This window comes from Mercenaria mercenaria, chromosome 15, assembly GCF_021730395.1.
Source record: "Mercenaria mercenaria strain notata chromosome 15, MADL_Memer_1, whole genome shotgun sequence".
Lineage (NCBI taxonomy): Eukaryota > Metazoa > Mollusca > Bivalvia > Venerida > Veneridae > Mercenaria > Mercenaria mercenaria.
The window spans coordinates 21691493-21711845 of record NC_069375.1 but is presented as its reverse complement, the minus strand read 5'-3'; the positions used below and the strand labels follow the sequence as shown (position 1 = coordinate 21711845).

Below are 20353 nucleotides of genomic sequence, written 5' to 3'. Positions count from 1 at the left end.
CAACTTACATTTCAACATCAATACTTTATACTCTGATCTTTAGTAATAGAATTAAACAAGTACTTAAACAACATAAAGTGCAAGTATAAACATATAATGTATAGAACATGAAGCACATACATCAACATAACATATATCATGTTGAAATTACTGAAACTCTAGGTCATGTAATTGTTCCTATTTCATAAAAAATGGTATATATGAACTTGTGATAATATTTACTTCCCTGTCAACATAACTGAAAGAAAAGAAATTAGAAAAAAAGGACATATACCTCAACTCCTGCATATATAAAAGCCTGTAATCTTTTCTCTATCCGTCATTGCTGACAAGTGGTTTAACACATTCTTCCTGAACCTCACATTCTTCAGGGCTGAAACTGTTCCACAGCAGATAGTTACTTCTGATAATGACAATATGTTATAAAGACAACATATCCGTTCTACAATATAGCCTTAGATAATATAAAAAATATAGGTGTATAACCAGTACAATAGGAAATTTATATATCAAAACAACTGAAAGAATAGCTGAACTAAGAAAAAAAGACATATAAATACCTCTACTTCAATTTTTGTAAACCTGTAATCTTTACTCTGTCCACCAGTGCTGATAAGTGGCGTAACACATTTTTCCTGAACCTCATTTTCTTCAGGGCAAGCTGATAGCTGAACTTTCACTTCTGGGCAAGCATTTTAAATCAAGTTACTTATACCAACATATAATTCAAAAGAATAAATAAAATGTGAACAAGGAAAGTATATACTGACTTACGATAAAGTAAATTAAACAAAAAAGTAAATGTGAAAACAAAACAAAACCAACGCAAAAACTGAAAACAAAATAAAACCAACACAATAACTGAAAACAAAATAAAACTTACACCAAAAACTGAAAACAAAACAAATATGTAAAAGAACAAGTATATACTGACTAAAGATGAAAATTAATATGTAAATAAACAACAAACACTGAAAACAAAACATAACCAACACAAAAACTGAAAACAAAACATAACACAAAAACAAAAACTGAAAACAAAACAAAACCAATGCAAAAACTGAAAACAAAATAAAACCAACACAATTAACTGAAAACAAAATAAAACAAACATGTAAAAGAACAAGTATATACTGACTAAAGATGAAAATTAATGTGTAATTCAAGTATAGATGCATTTGAAAGTATATATGTATATGTACATAATAAAATACTAAAATACACACAGAATAATCAAGAACGTATTTATTTAAAGTTGAAAGTATAACAGAGATCTTTATATTACAGTGCTGATAAGTGACGTAACACATTTTTCCTGAACCTCATTTTCTTCTGGGCAAGCTGATGGCTGAACTTTTACTTCTGGGCAAGTAATGCTGAACTTTTACTTCTGGGCAAGCTGATGGCTGAACTTTTACTTCTGGGCAAGTGATGCTGAACTTTTACTTCTGATAATGACAATAGATTATAAAAACAACATATCATTTTTACAATATGGCCTTATAAAAGCATTTTAAATCAAGTTACTTATACCAACATGTAATTTAAGTAAAAGAATAAATAAAATGTGAACAAAGAAAGTACATACTGACTAACGATAAAGTGAATTAAACGATAAAGTAAATGTTAAATTCAAGTAAATATTACACTTTAAAGTATATAAACTTGTGTTTCAATAGTATTAAATAAACAAACAACATAAACTGAAAACAAAACATAACCAACACAAAATCTGAAAACAAAACATAACCAACACAAAAACTGAAAACAAAACATAATCAACGCAAAAACTGAAAACAAAATAAAACCAACACAATAACTGAAAACAAAATAAAACCAACACAAAAACTGAAAACAAAATAAAACCAACGCAAAAACTGAAAACAAAATAAAACTAACACAATAACTGAAAATAAAATAAAACTAACACAATAACTGAAAACAAAATAAAACTAACACCAAAAACTGAAAACAAAACAAATATGTAAAAGAACAAGTATATACTGACTAAAGATGAAAATTAATATGTAAATAAACAACAAACACTGAAAACAAAACATAACCAACACAAAAACTGAAAACAAAACATAACACAAAAACAAAAACTGAAAACAAAACAAAACCAACGCAAAAACTGAAAACAAAATAAAACCAACACAATAACTGAAAACAAAATAAAACTTACACCAAAAACTGAAAACAAAACAAATATGTAAAAGAACAAGTATATACTGACTAAAGATGAAAATTAATATGTAAATAAACAACAAACACTGAAAACAAAACATAACCAACACAAAAACTGAAAACAAAACATAACATAAAAACAAAAACTGAAAACAAAACAAAACCAATGCAAAAACTGAAAACAAAATAAAACCAACACAATTAACTGAAAACAAAATAAAACTAACACCAAAAATTGAAAACAAAACAAATACGTAAAAGAACAAGTATATACTGACTAAAGATGAAAATTAATATGTAAATCAAGTATAGATGCATTTGAAAGTATATATATAATTATGTGAAAAAAATAAAATCAGAAGAACCAAATCAACCGCTGCATGAACAGGACTCACCTCAGGAAGAACCAGAGCCACATCTGGTACAGGAACCTCAACTGTTCCTGCCTCAGGCTGAGCCGACACAGCAAACTGAGGATCCTCCCGTTCCCCAAGGAAAGAAGTCAGACGGGCTGGCACCACAGGGTCCACCTCTGGTACCTGGTTGACAGAAGGGACCTCATCCAACGACTCGGTCTCGCCTACAACCATGACAACCTCCTCGCCACTGGCCTGTGGTTCACCCCTGAAGACCTCAGCAGGAAAAAAGTCCTCCACACCTGAAAATAGAAAAAAAACAGCGTTCATGAGTTTTCTTTAAATACTGCTTACAGTTATATATGACTTGATTTCATTAGAATCTTAAGATAGGTTTACAATCTGTTAGCCTTAGCCAATGACAATCTAGTGTTAACATTTTCCACATCCTTGTACAGCTAGGCTCGCTGAAGTTGACATGGCGTGCTTCTTTCCCTGACATATATTGCTAATTTTTGTTTCTGAGTGTATTGCTTATTTCTCATACTTATTTCATTTCTTGTAAAAGACATTATTTTCCTACATTCTAAATTGGTGGACTTGTTATCAAGTCTCCAGCTGGCAAGGACAATACTAGTTTTCAGATTTTTTATACTTTGCTTTACAAAAAAAGAAGTTACAAAATATTTTGTTCTGTCATATTGTCGCATCACTTCAATGAACATGAAAAACGAGAGAATTACCGGAGCAGTTAAATGACAAGTATGTCTTTCAGACAAAAAAAAATTCTTAACAAAAAAAGAAGTGGAAACTATTTTTCTATTTTTTTTTTATTTTACAGGCCCATTGTTCACAGAATAGCTGAGTTTGAGATTGAAATATTGATAGTCAATTTTACCAGAACTTAAAAATTAAATTTCAACTGTCAGAGACTGACAATCAATATTGAAATTTAAAATATTTTGTAAAAATAGGATAGAGCAATAAAATGCCTCCATTTTCCACAAGAGTTTGAATGTCACAAGTATGGCAGAGTTATTAACCTGCTTAGTAATACTAACCCACTTTACAACAAAAACCAACAAGAGCTGTCACAGGAGACAGTTAAGTGCGCTCAACTATTTCGATACTGGATAGTGGAAATGGGCACTGAGGAAGCTTGAGCAGTCACTGGAGTGTTTAATGGCTCCAATGTGGATGAAGGTATTGCACAATGGCTTATGTTTGTGTCAAATGAATTAAGTAATAAGAGAGATAGTTTCAAAACATTAAATAGGTATAATTCTAAACAAAAAGGGGGCATAATTAATGCCAAACAACTATTTTAAGTTTGAATCAAATCCTCTCTGTAATAACAGAGATATAGTGAAAATGCATCAAAATTAAGGCCAGAGTTTTTTTATTTTTTGTTACTCGGATTTTGGGCAGAAAAATGTTGACAGGAGGAGGGAAAAAAATAAAAAGGCAGTAAAGTTTACTAAAACAACAGACGATAAGTGATCACCTCAAATGTGTTGCCTGAAAGGACTTTAACACTACTTTAATACGCATTTAACATGTAATACAAAGAAAATTACCATTCTGTGTTTAACTTTTTTATTATCTTGAACATAAAATTGTTGATTTCAAAAACTTTAACAAAATCACTCTTTGGGCATGGGTACTATTTGCCCTTGGTCATAACATCTCCGGCGAGTATTAAACTGATGACTGAATAGCAATTTTCACTGGTCTGATCGACTGGTTTCATTTCTAGCATGTGCATACTTTTATTTTTAATTCATAAACTTTTCTGACCAAGATCTTTATTTAATACATTTTAATATTTATTTGTTGTGTTATAAGTCACACTGACACAATTTTATCGGTCATATGGTGATTTTCCAGACTTAAATGGTGCAGGAAGAACCCAGGTACTCCTCTGGGCATCATCTCCGGCAAGAATTGGCATCTGGGTAGAATGGCCTACCTTCCGTCAGCCAGCTGGATATCTTTTTGACTTTTTCACATGATGACCTGAGTGGGGCTCGATCCCACAGTGGTCAGGGACAAGTGATTCAAAGTCGGGCCACTCTTTATTTTACATTCGAAGGCCAGAAAATGACTGAAAGAATAAGTAGCTAGATAGGTCCTTGAAAAGGATTTGTATGCAATGGAATATAATTATATATAACTAAATACCTCCAATCAGGCAACTTGTAATATATATATGTCTTCATAAGCATATCACAGGGTTTTATCCCCTTCATAATAGGGTCCTTCCCTCAGAAAATATCTTTTAAATTATGCAGTTTTCCCCAAAAACTGACTTTACATCAGGTTTTTTATTCCCCTTTGCCCAAACACCGAGCTGTTTTTGCTCCAAATCACAGGCCTAGGCCCCTTTCCCTCCTGGTAAAAAAACCCCCCAAAATCTCAAACGGATGACTCGTTTGTTTGGCAGCACTTTGTTGCCCCTATACCTCATCCTCATGTAATAACTGCCAAAGGCATGTCAAATTCACATTCAATGTTGCCGTTGTTATTTACGTCGGGTAAATCTGTTTTTCTAACATTTTGAGACATGGTTACTGACCGTAACATTTACAGAACTTGTTTTTCGTTGTTTTATTGTCTATATACTAGATCATAAACCAAATATTCCGCTTTTCCATCGCGCATAAATCGTTAAAAGACAATCTTAAATATTTCACTCAAGTTTTTGTTTACGTACGGGAGACACTTCCATTTGAGCGGAAATTGCACCTATATGACACTGACGGATAATGCGCTGATGAATATCGACGTTGTCGTCATCGTCAGAATGCAGCAAAACATCGATCGTCGCCCGAAAATAATTTTGAAATTTTTGAAATTTCAATTTTTATTTTTTTTTGAAAATGACGGAAAATAGGGTCGGCGGGTCTGAGTAACGAAAAATCAAAGAACTCTGGCCTAACCTTAATTTCTAAAACCTTAATGTGAAATTCTAAGCAAAAAGGGGGATTATTCATGAAATATTGGTGAAAGTGTCATGGACCTTGTTTCATATGGTTTGGGTGATGATGTAAAACAACTAATTTAAATTTGAATCAAATCCATTTAGTAATAACTGAGACAGAGTGAAAGAGCACTACAACTTTAACCTGAAATTCTAGGTCAAAAGGGGAGATAATTCATGAAATATTATTGCAAGAGTTATCACCCTTGTGCAACTTGAGGAGGGTGATGATAAGGAATAACCATTTTAAGTTTGAAACAAATCAATCAAGTTATTACAGAGATAAAGAGAAAGTGCATCAAAACTTTAACCAAAGCGAGGATGCGGAAGGATGCAGAGTTGAATAGGACAGACTCAATACTTTGCATAGTTGAGATAAAAACAGATGTTTGGGACACCATGCATGCCATCTTAGCAAATAAAGCAAAGTTTGAATAAATTAAAGACAACAAAGTCTCGTTAAGAAATTGCTATATTGTTGACATTTAATTGCACTGGAAATCATGTTGATTAATTTCGAAGTTTTGCTTTATGGTAACGCTAATCATAGGCTTTGGTTTATTCATCCAGCTATATTTCTACAGCCTAAAATCAGTGGAAAAACGAGAGGGTCATGATGATCCTATATCACTCACCTGTTAAACTTGGCCTTGGAATCATCAAGATTCAATCTGAACAAGTTTCATGAAGATATGGTCATAAATGTGGCCTCTAAAGTGTTAACAAGCTTTTAGGTTGATTTGAGAAAGCAACCTAGTTTCTGACATCACATGAGCCAGTTTCAAACTTGGCCTATGAATCATCAAGATAAACATTCTGACCAAGTTTCATGAAAACAGGGTCATAAATGTGGCCTCAAGAGTGTTAACAAGCTTTTCCTTTGATTTGACCAGGTGACCTAGTTTTTAACCCTTAGAGGCTACATAACCCAGTTTTGAACTTGGCCTAGAAATCATCAAGATAAACATTCTATGCAAGTATCTATCAAATCAAAGCATAAATGAAACCTCTATATGGCTGAAAGAGCCTAAATGGAAAGTGTCACTTCTACAATGGGATTGGAAGGTAAAAATTAACAAATTTTGGCTATTTCATGGATCAACTAGAGATGCTTTTGAGAAAAGCGCATGTCTCCCACAACTGCCCCTATCAAAAATGTCTAGTTTCTCTTGATGGTTTAGACGAGTAGATCCAATTAGATGGTCTGGACGAGTGGATCCAATCAGTAATTCAAGGGCCATAAATCAAAAGTGCCTGGGCTGATTTGGCTAGTTATCGAACTTGGCTAAGGTCTTATAGCCAAATACATTTTGTTCAAATCTGGTGAAGATTGGATGAGAAATGTTCGACTGAGAGAGCAGACAAGAGTAAAAAGGCCGATTTTTTGATAATTCAAGGGCCGTAACTCCAAAATGCCTAGACCGATTTAGCTAGTTATCGAACTTGGCCGAGGTCTCATAGTCAAACACATTTTGTTCAAGTTTGGTGAAGATCGGATGAGAAATGTTCGACTTAGAGTGCGGACAAGATTAAAAAGGCTGATTTTTGGTAATTCAAGGGCCGTAACTCCAATACGCCTGGACCGATTTGGCTAGTTATCGATCTTGGCCGAGTTCTTATGGTCAAACACATTTTGTTTAAGTTTGGTGAAAATCAGATGAGAAATGTTCAACTTAGAGTGCGGACAAGCTTTGTGACAGACAGACAGACACACAGACTGGAGTAAATCAATATGTCTCCCACACCACTATGTGGTGGGAGACATAATTAAGGGCTGTATCACCAGAACCTGTGACTGGATCTAACAGAGTCATCATGGAATCCAAGACCTATCGTAATGACGTAGCTATATACCATTGCTTTTTTATCGTTACATTTGTTTTATCAGTTCACACAAGTCCAAACAAAGATTTAATGTGGACGGAGTGTACTGGCTTGGATGAACATCGTGCGATGTTTATGAAACTTAAATACAACTTTCTTAGATATAGCAAATATGTGGTACCTTAGATGTGGAGTCGTTGATCCCATCTTACTTGTAAACACACTTTATATGGATATTTTCATCATGTTTCCTTAACAAGAGGACCATGATGGTCCTGAATCGCTCACCTGTCTCCAAATGACCCAGTTTTGAACTGAGTATGATGTCGTTTTTTTCTATTATTTGACATAGTGACCTAGTTTTTGAGCTCATGTGACCCAGTTCTGAACTTGACCTAGATATCAGGATAAAAATTCTGACCAATTTTCATGAAGATCCATTGAAAAATATGGCCTCTAGAGAGGTCACAAGGTTTTTCTATTATTTGACCTAATTACCTAGTTTTTGAAGGCATGTGACCCAGTTTTGAACTTGACCTAGATATCATCAAGGTGAACATTCTCACCAATTTTCATGAAGATCTCATGAAAAATATGGCCTCTTGAGAGGTCGCAAGGTTTTTCTATTTTTATACTACTGACCTTGTTTTTGACCGCATGTGACCCACTTTCGAATTTTATCTAGTTATCATCAAGGTGAACATACAGACCAATTTTCATGAAGATCCATTTAAAAATATGGCCTTTAGAGAGGCTTTTTATATTATATTAGAAGATTTTTTTATTATTTGACCTATTGACCTAGTTTTTGTCGGCACGTGACCCAGTTTCAAACTCGACCTAGATATTATCAAGGTGAACATTCTGACCAATTTTCATGAAGATCCATTCAAAAGTATGGCCTCTAGAGAGGTCACAAGGTTTTTCTATTTTTAGACCTACTGACCTAGTTTTTGACCGCAGTTGACCCAGTTTCAAACTCGACCTAGATATTATCAAGATTAACATTCAGACCAACTTTCATACAGATCCCATGAAAAATATGGCCTCTAGAGAGGTCACAAGGTTTTTCTATTTTTTTACCTACTGACCTAGTTTTTGTCGGCACGTGACCCAGTTTCAAACTTGACCTAGATATCATCAAGGTGAACATTCTGACTAACTTTCATGAAGATCCATTGAAAAATATGGTCTCTAGAGAGGTCACAAGGTTTTTCTATTTTTAGAACTACTGACCTGGTTTTGGACCGCACGTGACCCAGTTTCAAACTTGACCTAGATATCATCAAGATGAACATTCTGACCAACTTTCATAAAGATCCCATGAAAAATGTGACCTCTAGAGTGGTCACAAGCAAAAGTTCATGTACGCACGGACGGACGGACGGACGGACACCACGCGATCACAAAAGCTCACCTTGTCACTTTGTGACAGGTGAGCTAAAAACGCCCTACTTTCGATTTCGTTGATGCACGGGATCCCTCTCAGTCGATGCAAATTTGCCTCACAGGACTCTCTGAACCCTGCACAGGAACCCTCTTCGACAAAATTTTCTATCGGCACTGGCACTCTCAACTTCAGTGTTATTTTGAGATGGAATTCTTATTGAAAATGACATCTGTTTCTAAGGGTATAGATCATGGTGTTTTAACTTCCCTTAATATGCTTTTAAATTGAAAATAAATAAGCAATATCACATAACTTTCATATTTAAATTTTATTATCATATTTACTGTTACCTATGGAAGAGCATTAGTGCCAGGTGTATATTAACTCGAAATTTTTCTAATTACTGACTCGAAATTTCGAGTTATTAAGTTGAAAATATGAGTTACTAAGTCGAAATTTCGAGTTACTATTAAACTACAATTATTTACGTTGGTGTATAGGTCCTGGCCAAGATTAGGTACCTGGTGTAGTCACTGTACAGAAAACATCAGTACATATACTGATGCCTGAATTCCATATCGGATGCGTGGCGTTACTGAATGTGTGTCATGGCATTAACTTTTTTTATTTAGTTCAGTATTGTCAATCTTATTCAGCCTATTGAAAAAAAAAATATAGTGTAGTTACATTACATTGTATGCATATGTAATAAAAAGGTTATCCTCTTTGCATCGGTAAATATGCTCTTGATCATTCTTTAGCGGAAGAATATTTCCACTGCAAAACTTGTGCATAGCTAATAACTTATAATTATTGCGAACACCATTTCATAACTTTAACATTGAAGTTAAACTGAGAGGGCATCTGTGCCGATAGAAAAATAATTGTGTCCAAGAGGGTTCTGGTGCTGTATGAAGAGAGTCAAGAGGGATCCTGTGAAGCAAAATTGAGCCGACTGAGGGGGATTCTGTGCATTAACAAAATCGAAAGTAGAGCGTTTTTAAGGAAATATGATGAAAATATCAACATATTGTGTATTTACAAATAAGACAGATCATAAGACAGATCATCAATGGCTTCACATCTAAGGTACTAGATATTTGCTATATTCAAGGAAAGTCGTATTTAAGTTTCATAAACATCGCATGATGTTCATCCAGGACAGTACCTCCGGCTATTATAATAAAAAAGCAATGTACATAGCTACGCCATTCAGTGGGACATATGTTTTTATGCACAAAAATGTGTTTAGGACGAAAAATTTGATAGTCCGAGCTGACTGACGTTTGAGTTCATTGTTTAGCACAGAGAGTGTCCTGTGCCCGAACTGAGAGGGATCCGTTTTCTCATTTTCTACAGAGAGGGATCCGATATGGGTATACACCATGTTAATGTTGCTTTTTAGTCTATAACTGGTTATTACAGCTGAACCGTGGAAGGAGAGCATTAATGTGAGACATGGGTCAGAATACTATGAGCCTGATTAAGAAACACTATAAACTGTTTTTTGGGGGATGAGAGTTAGGTATAGTAGGCTGATGGAGATGACAGGATACTACAAGAAATAACAGCTGTCACAGACTGTTTTGATGCTGGATAGTTAAACTGGTTACATAAGAGGAAGCTGCAATGATCATCTGAGCCACGCCATGAGAAAACCAACATAGTGCGTTTGCGACCAGCATGGATCCAGATCAGCCCGCATATATGTGCAGTTTGGTCAGGATCCATGCTGTTCGCTTTCAAAGCCTATTGCAATTAAAGAAACTGTTAGTGAACAACATGGATCCTGACCAGATTGTGTGGTTGCACAGGCTGATCTGGATACATACTGGTCGCAAATACACTGTTGATTTTCTCATGGCGCAGCTCATTTTATGACTCCTAGGTGGATGAAGATAGTCTACAATGTTTAAGTCTGTGTCAAATGTACAAATGTATTTAATAGTAACAGAGACAAAGTGTACCAAATCATTAAGTAAGTATAAAAGAGACATACAGTAACAAAAGGAAAACTTTTGCAACAAGAGCGCCACCAATTCGGGCAATATACGCCCGAAGGGTTACATCAGAGGATGGGAGCAAAATTTAAAGAACTTGACTGTTGAAGCCCAAAGGACAGGGACAACAAAAAGAAGAAATTCCAAAAAAAAATTGTAAATCCATAAAAAAATTCTTACCAGGTAAAGTTATGTCAAAAACAATCTAAAAATTGAATGTACCATCCATGTTGTACCACAGAAATGTGGTCTCGGTTTTTCCCTACTGCCAATAATAAAAAGTTTCAAAACAAGCTATTTATAGTAACAAAAAAGGGAAGTAATAAAAAAAATTATTGTAAGAGAACAACAAGAGGGTCATGATGACCCTAAATCGCTCACCTGAGTAATATGAGCCACATGTTTCAAATGGCAAACTGATGCTAAAATATTAGAAAGTAGGTCAGTAGGTCACATTCATGGTAACTGAAAGTCAGTTTTAAGATCGGTTTGCAAAACTGTACATGTCATCCAAATTTCAAGGCTGTATCTCAAAAACAAGAAAGTAGGTCAAGGCCACAGTAAGGTGACATGTAATCACTTGGGTACATCAGGTAAATATAATTAAAATGTCTAGGAAATATGATCTGATAATTTTTGAAGTATTTTTTCCTATATAACTCTAATAACAAGTGACCACCAGGGTAGAGCCTCTTATAACCCCAGGGGCATAATTTGAACAATCCTATTAGAGGTCCACTAGGCAATAATACATACCAAATATCGAAGGCCTAGGCCTTGAACTTTCAGACAAAAAGATTTTTATTTATTTTCCCTATATAAGTCTATGTTAAACTTGGGACCCCCGGGACAGGGCCTCTTTTCACCCCAGAGTTATTTTAACAATTTTGGTAGAGGACCACAAGGCAATGCTACATACCAAATATCAAAGGTCTAGGTCTTGTGGTTTTAGACAAGAAGATTTTTAAAGTTTTTTCCTATATAAGTCTATGTAAAACTTGTGACCCCCGGGGTGGGGCCTCTTTTCACCCCAGGGGCATAATTTGAACAATCTTGATAGAGGACCATAAGATGATGTCACACGACAAATATCAAGGCTTTATGTCTTGCAGTTTTGGACAAGAAGATTTTTAAAGTTTTTCCTTTCGGTTGCCATGGCAACCAGAGTTCTGCATGGAATTAATTTCTTTGAACAATTTTGAAAGGGGACCATCAAAGGATCATTCCTGTGAAGTTTAGTATAATGCTGCCCAGTGGGTTTTCAAGAAGATTTTTTTAGAAATGTTGACAGACACACAACGCACGATGGACACTGAGCGGTCACAAAAGCTCACCATGAGCCTTTGGCTCAGGTGAGCTAAAAAAGAGATCTGCCAAATAAAAACAAGAGCACTGTAATGCAGAGCATTATACACAAAGCAAAGTCATATATGACCTTTGACCCCTAAGTGTGACCTTGACCTTGAAGTGAGTCATCCAAAACATGCGCTCTGCATGTCGCCTCAGTGTGGTGAACATTTGTGCCAAGTTTCTTTGAAATCTTTCAAGCAGTTCAAGAGTTACAGAGCGGACACAGCAAAGTCATATATGACCTTTCACTCCTAAGTGTGACCTTGACCTTAAAGCTAGTCATTCGAAACAAGTGCTCTGCACTTCGTCTCAGTGTGGTTAACATTTGTGTAAAGTTTCTTTGAAATCCTTCAAGCAGTTCAAGAGTACAAAGCAGACATGAAACACACTTACAGGACCTTTGACCCCTAAGAGTTACCTTGACCTTGAAATGAGACATCAAAAACATGCACTCTGCACGTCGTCTATGTGTGGTGAACATTTGTGTTAAGTTTCTTTGAAATCCTTCAAGTGGTTCAAAAGTTACAAAGCGGACACGAAATTGCTAACGGACGGCGGACGGACAGACAGACACTGGCGTCATAACATAATATGTCCTTTGAATGTATAATAAAGTGGAAGTGCAGTGTTTTGCAAGGAAGTATTTTGGGTACATTACTTTTTCTATGCTATGTCAATGATATGAGTATTAGTTTTAGTATTAGTAATAAGTGCAAATTAATTTTATATGCAGATGATAGTGCTATCCTATTTTCACAAAAAGATCCAGATGTAATTAAAATGTTCGAGAAAAAGAACTTGAAAACTGTAGCAAATGGTTAGTTGACAAGAAATTATCACTGCATCTTGGCAAAACTTAATGTATCTTGTTTGGTTCTAAAAGAAAACTAGAAAAGATTGAAAAATTAAATGTATATTGTAATGGTCATACCACAGAATCACAAAATCAATCACAATCTTTCTACTACATCCACAATTAACAACATTGTTAAAAAAGTCAATTCTAAAATGTCATTTTGACTGCGCTTCTTCATACTGGTGTAGTGGTATTTCAAAACAGTTGAAAAATAGATTACAAGTGACTTAAAACAAAGTTATCAGGTTGTGGAAATAAGAGATCTTTGAAAGTGTCAGATTTTTGTAATATTGGATGGCTTAATACTGAAAACTGAGTTAAACACTTAAGACTCAATCATGTTCACAAAATTTTCAATAATAGTTGTCCAGCTAATTTGATTAATAATTTCTCTCTTGTTTCTAAGAAACATTCCTATAGTTGTAGACATAGTGTTAACTCCTTTCATATACCTCAGGTGGAAGTTTTACATCTACTGCTTTTTATTATCAAGCTATAAATAACTGGAATAGCCTTCCTAATAACATAAAAAAAAAAAAAAAAAAAAAAACAAGTATACTTTTAAATAAGAGCTGTCGGTAAGACAGCGCGCTTGACTTTTCTCAGTGCTTGACTGAATTAGAGCTTTGTCAGTAAAATTTTTTATAATACTTTAACCAAAATATCTAAATTAAACTGGGACATAACTCTGTCAAAGTTCAAAGAGTTATGGGTTTTTTTTTCTCCTGGTGTAGACTTTGATAGTAAATAACTATTTTAAGTTTCATGTCAATAGCTTTGATAATATTAAACAGAGATATTTGACTTTATCAAAAACTTTAACCAAAAATTCTAAGTTACAAAGGAGCATAACTCTGACAAAATTCAAATCAGAGTTATGGGGTTTGTTTCTCCTGATGTACACTTTGATAGTAAACAACTAATTTAAGTTTCATGTCAATAGCTTTGATAATAACAGAGATATTTGACTTGATCAAAAACTTCAATAAAAAAATTCTAAGTTACAAAGGAGCATAACTCTGACAAAATTGAATCAGAGTTATGGGGATTGTTTCTCCTGATGTACAATTTGATAGTAAATAACTAAGTTTCAAGTCAATAGCTTTGATAGTACCAGAGATATTTGACTTTATCAAAACTTTAACCAAAAATTCTAAGTCAAAAAGGGGCATAAATCTGTCAAAATTCAAATCAGAGTTATGGGGATTGTTTCTCCTGGTGTAGATTTTGATAGTAAATAACTATTTTAAGCTTTGATAGTAACAGAGATATCTGACTTTATAAAAAAACTTTAACTAACAGCAACAATGACACTGACGCCGACCCCGGTGCGAGTGAAATATTCTACTTTTTCTTCGAAAAGTCGAGCTAAAAAGGCAGTCAAATGGAACTCACTGAATGTATGAAAAGTGCTGAACAATCAGATTGTATCTTTTATTAGTTGTATGACATCATTTTATCATTTTTGGACAATATTCTTGATTTATTCTGTGATATGTATGTCATAATTGAATATAACTGTGATATTTGTGATACTTGAAACAAACATATCAGGGATTTCTTTGGTAGACATATACATGTAACTCTTGGTTAGATTATTATTCATGTTAGTAAGAGTTGTCTTTCTTGGGCAAAAGTTTCACAAGGACCCCATTGGAAATAAGTAGTAATACTTTATGGGTTATTCTGTGATTTCTTTATTTATTTATATATATTAGGGATGGGAACAATTACCGATTTTACTATTCGATTAATCGTTAATTTTTTCGAACGATTAATCGTATCAAGAACGGGCACTTGTTCCGTATCACGCACTAAACGTTACAGAAATAAAGGGAGGTAATTCAGTCATCAAAAGTTTATGATTCCGGGCGGCATAACGTGCATTGTATTGTTGTATATATTTATTTTTCGTGCTTGTCATTTCCCCTGTAATGACAAAAAGTAATAAGTGCATTAACAAGAGCTGTCCGTAAGACAGCCAAGCTCGACTATTCGAAATATTGTCCCTGAAGCTGGAAAATATTACCCAGAAAGGTTAAATATCAAAAGAGTTTTAAGTTCAAAAGGGTGAATAGTTTGACCAAAATGCATATACGCCTGAGTTATACGACTTGCTGCTATCAACTAGTTTTATAACCCCGAAGGCACATGTGAAGTTTCAATTCAATATCTGCATTAGTTTTGGAGATAGAAACTTGCATGTAAAACTTTAACCAGAATTTTCAAAGTCCAAAAGGGGGCATAATTTGCCCAAAATACATGCCAGAGTTATGGGACTTGATCCAGTGAGGTTAGTAATTGATCTAGAAAAAGAAAAAAATAAGTTTCAAATCTATATGCCTTTTAGTAATAGCTGTATGTACTTGCACGCAAAACTTTAACCAGAATTTGCTAAGTCCAAAAGGGGGCATAATTTGGCCAAAATGAAGGTCAGCGTTATGGGACTTGCTGCTATCAACTAGTTTTATAACCCCGAAGACACATGTGAAGTTTCAAATCAATATCTGCATTTGTTTTGGAGATAATAACTTGCATGTAAAACTTCAACCAAAATTTTCTAAGTCTAAAAGTGGCATAATTTGCTCAAAAAACATGTCAGAGTTGTGGGACTTGACCCAGTGAGGTTGGTAATTGATCTAGAAAAAGAAAAAACAAGTTTCAAATCTATATGCCTTTTAGAAATAGCTGTATGTACTTGCACGCAAAACTTTAACCAGAATTTTCTATGTCCAAAAGGGGCCATAATTTGGCCAAAATGAAAGTCAGAGTTATGGGACTTGCTGCTATCAACTAGTTTTATAACCCCGAAGACACATGTGAAGATTCAAATCAATATCTGCATTAGTTTTGGAGATAATAACTTGCATGTAAAACTTTAACCAAAATTTTCTAAGTCCAAAAGGGGGCATAATTTGCTCAAAATACATGTCAGAGTTATGGGACTTGACCCAGAGAGGTTGGTAATTGACCTAGAAAAAGAAAAAATAAGTTTCAAAGCTATATGCCTTTAATTGATGGCTGTATGTACTTGCATGCAAAAACTTAACCAAGGTGTGACGCAGACGCCGACGCCAGGGTGAGTAGAATAGCTAGACTATTCTTTGAAACGTCGAGCTAAAAATCCCATAACAAACAAACAAAACAAAAATACGTGCACAGACAATTTCAGTTATATCAGGGACAACAGATTACATAAGACTCGCACCCCGGCATGAAACTGCAAACTTTCGCAATACAGCCTATAGTCAGGGCTCGATACTATGACTCTCTAGGGGTGACAGGTCAAAGCTATTTGTTTTACGGCCCTTTTCAACAATTTCAGTTATATCAGGGACGGCATATTACATAAGACTCGCACCCCGGCATGAAACTGCAAACTTTCGCAATACAGCCTATAGTCAGGGCTCGATACTACGACTCTCTAGGGGTCACATTTTATCATCCGAAGAACGTTTGAAATATTTCCAAGCGGTAGACTTTGACGGCATTTTGACACAAATATCACTAAGAGAACACAGTGTTGAACGATTTGAACAATAAGAATGAGGAAAAATAACAGAAATGTTTTGGATTTTAAAGACAAAATGAAAATTGAGTCCTGAATTTTAATTGGTGGATGTATTCGATTGGATAATCCGCTTGTTCTATCAATTAATCTGTTTTGTTTGATTGGTGGGGATACTTAATGGATGATTGCAAACCGCTAATTCGTCCAAAAGAGATTCTCATTTGAGGTGCCGATCTGCAGGTGTGGGAAACATTTAAAATTTAATATGATATGATTCTCTGGGATGTAAGTGTCATAATTACAATCTGGAACAATGCGAATTTGCAAACTCGTGTCATCAGTCAGGGACACTTCATTGTACAAATTAGCAGGAAACAAAACAAGTTTTCGCACCTCCCTGTCGGTGTTTTGATAATCCTGTCTGTATTGAATGCAGCAACGTCTGGGTTAATTTTAACCAAGATTTTTTTGGAGATGAAATTAGGGAAAAACAAATTTTTAATTTTTTTTTTCGATTAATCGACTACCAAATTTGTGATCGATTAATCGGCCAAACAAACGATAAATCGATTAATCGAATAATCGTTCCCATCCCTAATATTTATATAAAAGAGTTAGTTCACTTTTCTTTTTAATCAATCTGAGATACAATTGAATGTTTGTTTGTAATGATGTTGTTTTATTATGTGATATTTGTAACATTTGATCATAACATATATTTTCACGAATAAATCTATCTACCTATCATCAAACCTTTAACCAAGGAGTTGATGGGGATGGAGGCTGATGCAGACGCTGACACCTGGCCAAGTAGGATAGCTCTCCATACGCTTTGTATAGTTGAGCTAAAAAAAACATTTGTATATAATTATTTTGAAAACAATCTGGCAATTTCCGAAAAGATTCTCAATTTCTGCAATAGCTGTATTAGGCAGACCTATTCCTACTCCTAGCAGTCATGTGTCTTAACATTTCTGATAGATCTTTTATGAGACCACACAAGAAACATAAATTTTGTGTGATTATGTTAAAGGTGTTTAATCACATTCGAGCAACATTTTAGGACATTTTTCAGATCTATTTAATTAAGGAAGAAAAAAGAGCCATCACATAGAGTTAGATCGCTATTGGAAATGTATATTTCATTAATTTTTATGAAATTTTGTAATTACCTCCCTTTAATATAAAAATAACAAAAATTAGACTTTCTTCCGAATTCAATATAATTTCCTGTTTTATATTTGCATTTAATTGATATTGGGATATTTCAACTACATGAAACAGGTAACATTTAAAACAGTGTGTAGCTTTGGAATTGATCTAGTCTCAATCTATCATATTTGCGCAACCAAGATAAACAAAGGGAGGTAATAATAAATTTATAAACTTAAACTTCTAATCAATTTTGGCAAAATAGTGTACTTTCCAAAGCAAGTTTTGACAACTTTATTATAATAGTGTTTAAATTCATATTATTAGGCCTAATTTTGATATATGTTTATTTAATTCATACTTATATTAAAATAACACTATCTTGGTTGGGCAACCAGAGTAGGAAAATCAAACAAGGATACTATGTAAAAATACTTCCAGCGACCAACTGGTTATGTATTGAACAAATTCATTAGTTGACCAAAATCTGATTAACCACCTTTATAATCAGGCAAGCAGTACATTTGGTTGGTCAGTTCCGCATCATAGGGGTTCCGAATCACAGCACTGTATACACTTATATGACAAACATAATCATTTAATCCTTAGCATGAATATTTGCTTCAATGATGGAAATAACATTCTAAAACAGAACTTTTGCAGATCACAGGAATGCGAAAAGAAATCGTATTTTGTCAATCTATGTGATCCCGAACTCACGCAACAGGGACACTAACACAATCGAGGAATTGTTTTTTAAACAAGAAAATATTTTTATATTTCCAACTTGCCAATGTGTAATGATTTGTTTGGATGAGAGAAAACAATTTTTATTTCACAGGTGTCTCAGTGCGTTTTAGTTTTACTGAAAAATGATCATGGATAGACCAAAATGATCCATAATTGACCAAAGTGGTGACATCACTGTTGCTCCTACAGTATAATTATTTACTTTGAATTTTCAAACCAAATGTGGTGATTTAAAAAGCAAAATGATTTTCCTTCCACCCTGTGCAAAAATGTGTTTTTAAAAATATGTTTTCGAAGCTCAATAACAAATATATCACTTAGTGATCCAGAACTGACCAATCAACTGTATTAGAAGAATAATTTTAAAGCTTTCCTACAAGAAGATCTACACGATTCATAGTAGTCTAAATAATGAGGCCTCGGGTAGACCGATTTTACATTTTGATATTTTACGCTGTCTGCCTAGAGGCGGATATCGACAAGTCAAAAAAATATAACGATATTCAACTCTCGAGTACAATTATTTGGACTAGATTCATAGAGTCCCTCCAAAAGTGACATTTTATTGATCTATTATTTGAACTGGATTAGCACATTCTGGGATTTCTAAAAAAAAAAAAAACAATATAAAAAATCCAGTTTGGCAGAGGATCATCCAACAAACATATACCTTCATTGTTTATGAAATATGACCAGCTGTTTCACTGTTTCAGAGGATTATGGCTAAAGTGGCGGCCACGATGTTTTAAAAAATCAAAATAATTTAAAGAATTTGGTAGAGCCTTGAGGGTTGTTGTGATGTTGTGTCTTTTTTGTGTACACAATCATCAAAATATCCCAGATAAAACATCGCCGACATCAGAGGTTACAGACATTTACAGAACAGAAAAAACGTAAACAAACTCTAACATATACCTCCCTGGAAGTCCCCGGCCTCCGCTGCTACCTCCGCTACCTCTGCAGTCTCTCCACAACCAAACCACTGCCGTATCTTCGCCAACACACACAAACTCGTCTCAGCGCCATAATATACAAGCAAACAGTCAGTTTGAACAGAGAATTTTAATCGGTCTAATTTTGGCGCGGAAAACCTGCTTTTATACTAGAGGTAACTCTTAATAGAGATCACGCTACTGACATGTGAGGCCCGTAATAGCCATTCTAAGTGAAATGTGATTCGGCTTGGTTTTCACATGGAAAACAAAGAAACAACAAAACAAACACACACACATATCGCCTTAGAAAGAACATAGAGTCTAGTTGCCCGTATTTCTCGCCATGTATCATACCCTCTGGCTGACAGGCTTGGTTTCGGTCATATTTCTGTAATTATATCTACCTAGATGTAGACCCACTGTCTGTATCCGACCTATCCAGTTATGGCTAGCACTGATGCAGCAGACTATTAAATGGTTTCCCTTCCCTCACCCGCCCCCGGCGCCTAAGCTCTCCCATCCTCATGACCCCAGCACATCGGCTCCCTTCTCTTTAAGCTAGAAATTTGACATATGACCAGCTTCGTAAGTGTCAACAACATCAAGCATGGGCGAGCATAGGCAATCTTGAATATATAATTTCGTCCAATATTGTCCTGGATTCTTGCCTATAGAACATACCTACACATGTCTTTGTTCGCCGTGGTGGATACTGCCAACTAAGATATGTTTTATTATTACCTTTATTACCTTGGTAGAATCACAAACTATAATTAATAATGTTATGTATATCTATTTGCCTTTTTTCTCTTGAATTCGCTGGGTACTATCAAAATTAATTTTGTTTAACTTTTCTTATTTTCTCCGTGTCAAGCTCAGACTTATTATTAAAGAAATACAAGGAAGATAAAAGAAACTTTTTCGAACTAAGATTAAAATTATTCTTAGTACATCTAATAACAGGCCTAAGCCCTACGGTAGTGGTAAATTGCAGTGACGTCTGGACAATATTGACTATTTCTGTGGCATCTTTTGCTATCACAACTCTACCGCACCACTTTT

At 34.6% G+C, this 20353-nt stretch overlaps 1 protein-coding gene across 1 annotated transcript; it reads right to left on the bottom strand.

Moving 5' to 3' along the window:
- Positions 1 to 33: 33 nt before the first annotated feature.
- On the bottom strand, positions 34 to 19980 carry LOC128548729 (uncharacterized). Its single transcript, XM_053524116.1, has 3 exons — positions 19973 to 19980; positions 19272 to 19447; positions 34 to 2845 (listed from the first exon to the last, which is right to left on the bottom strand). Exons 1-3 carry the CDS (start codon positions 19978 to 19980, stop codon positions 2490 to 2492), a joined length of 540 nt encoding a protein of 179 aa, XP_053380091.1. The 3' UTR covers positions 34 to 2489.
- Between the last annotated feature and the right edge of the window lie 373 nt (positions 19981 to 20353).

Coding starts and splice junctions, on each gene's coding strand:
- LOC128548729 (XM_053524116.1), bottom strand. Junction 2,846..19,271: donor GGCCGGGGACTTCCAGGGAG/GTATATGTTAGA, acceptor TTCTATTTTCAG/GTGTGGAGGACTTTTTTCCT.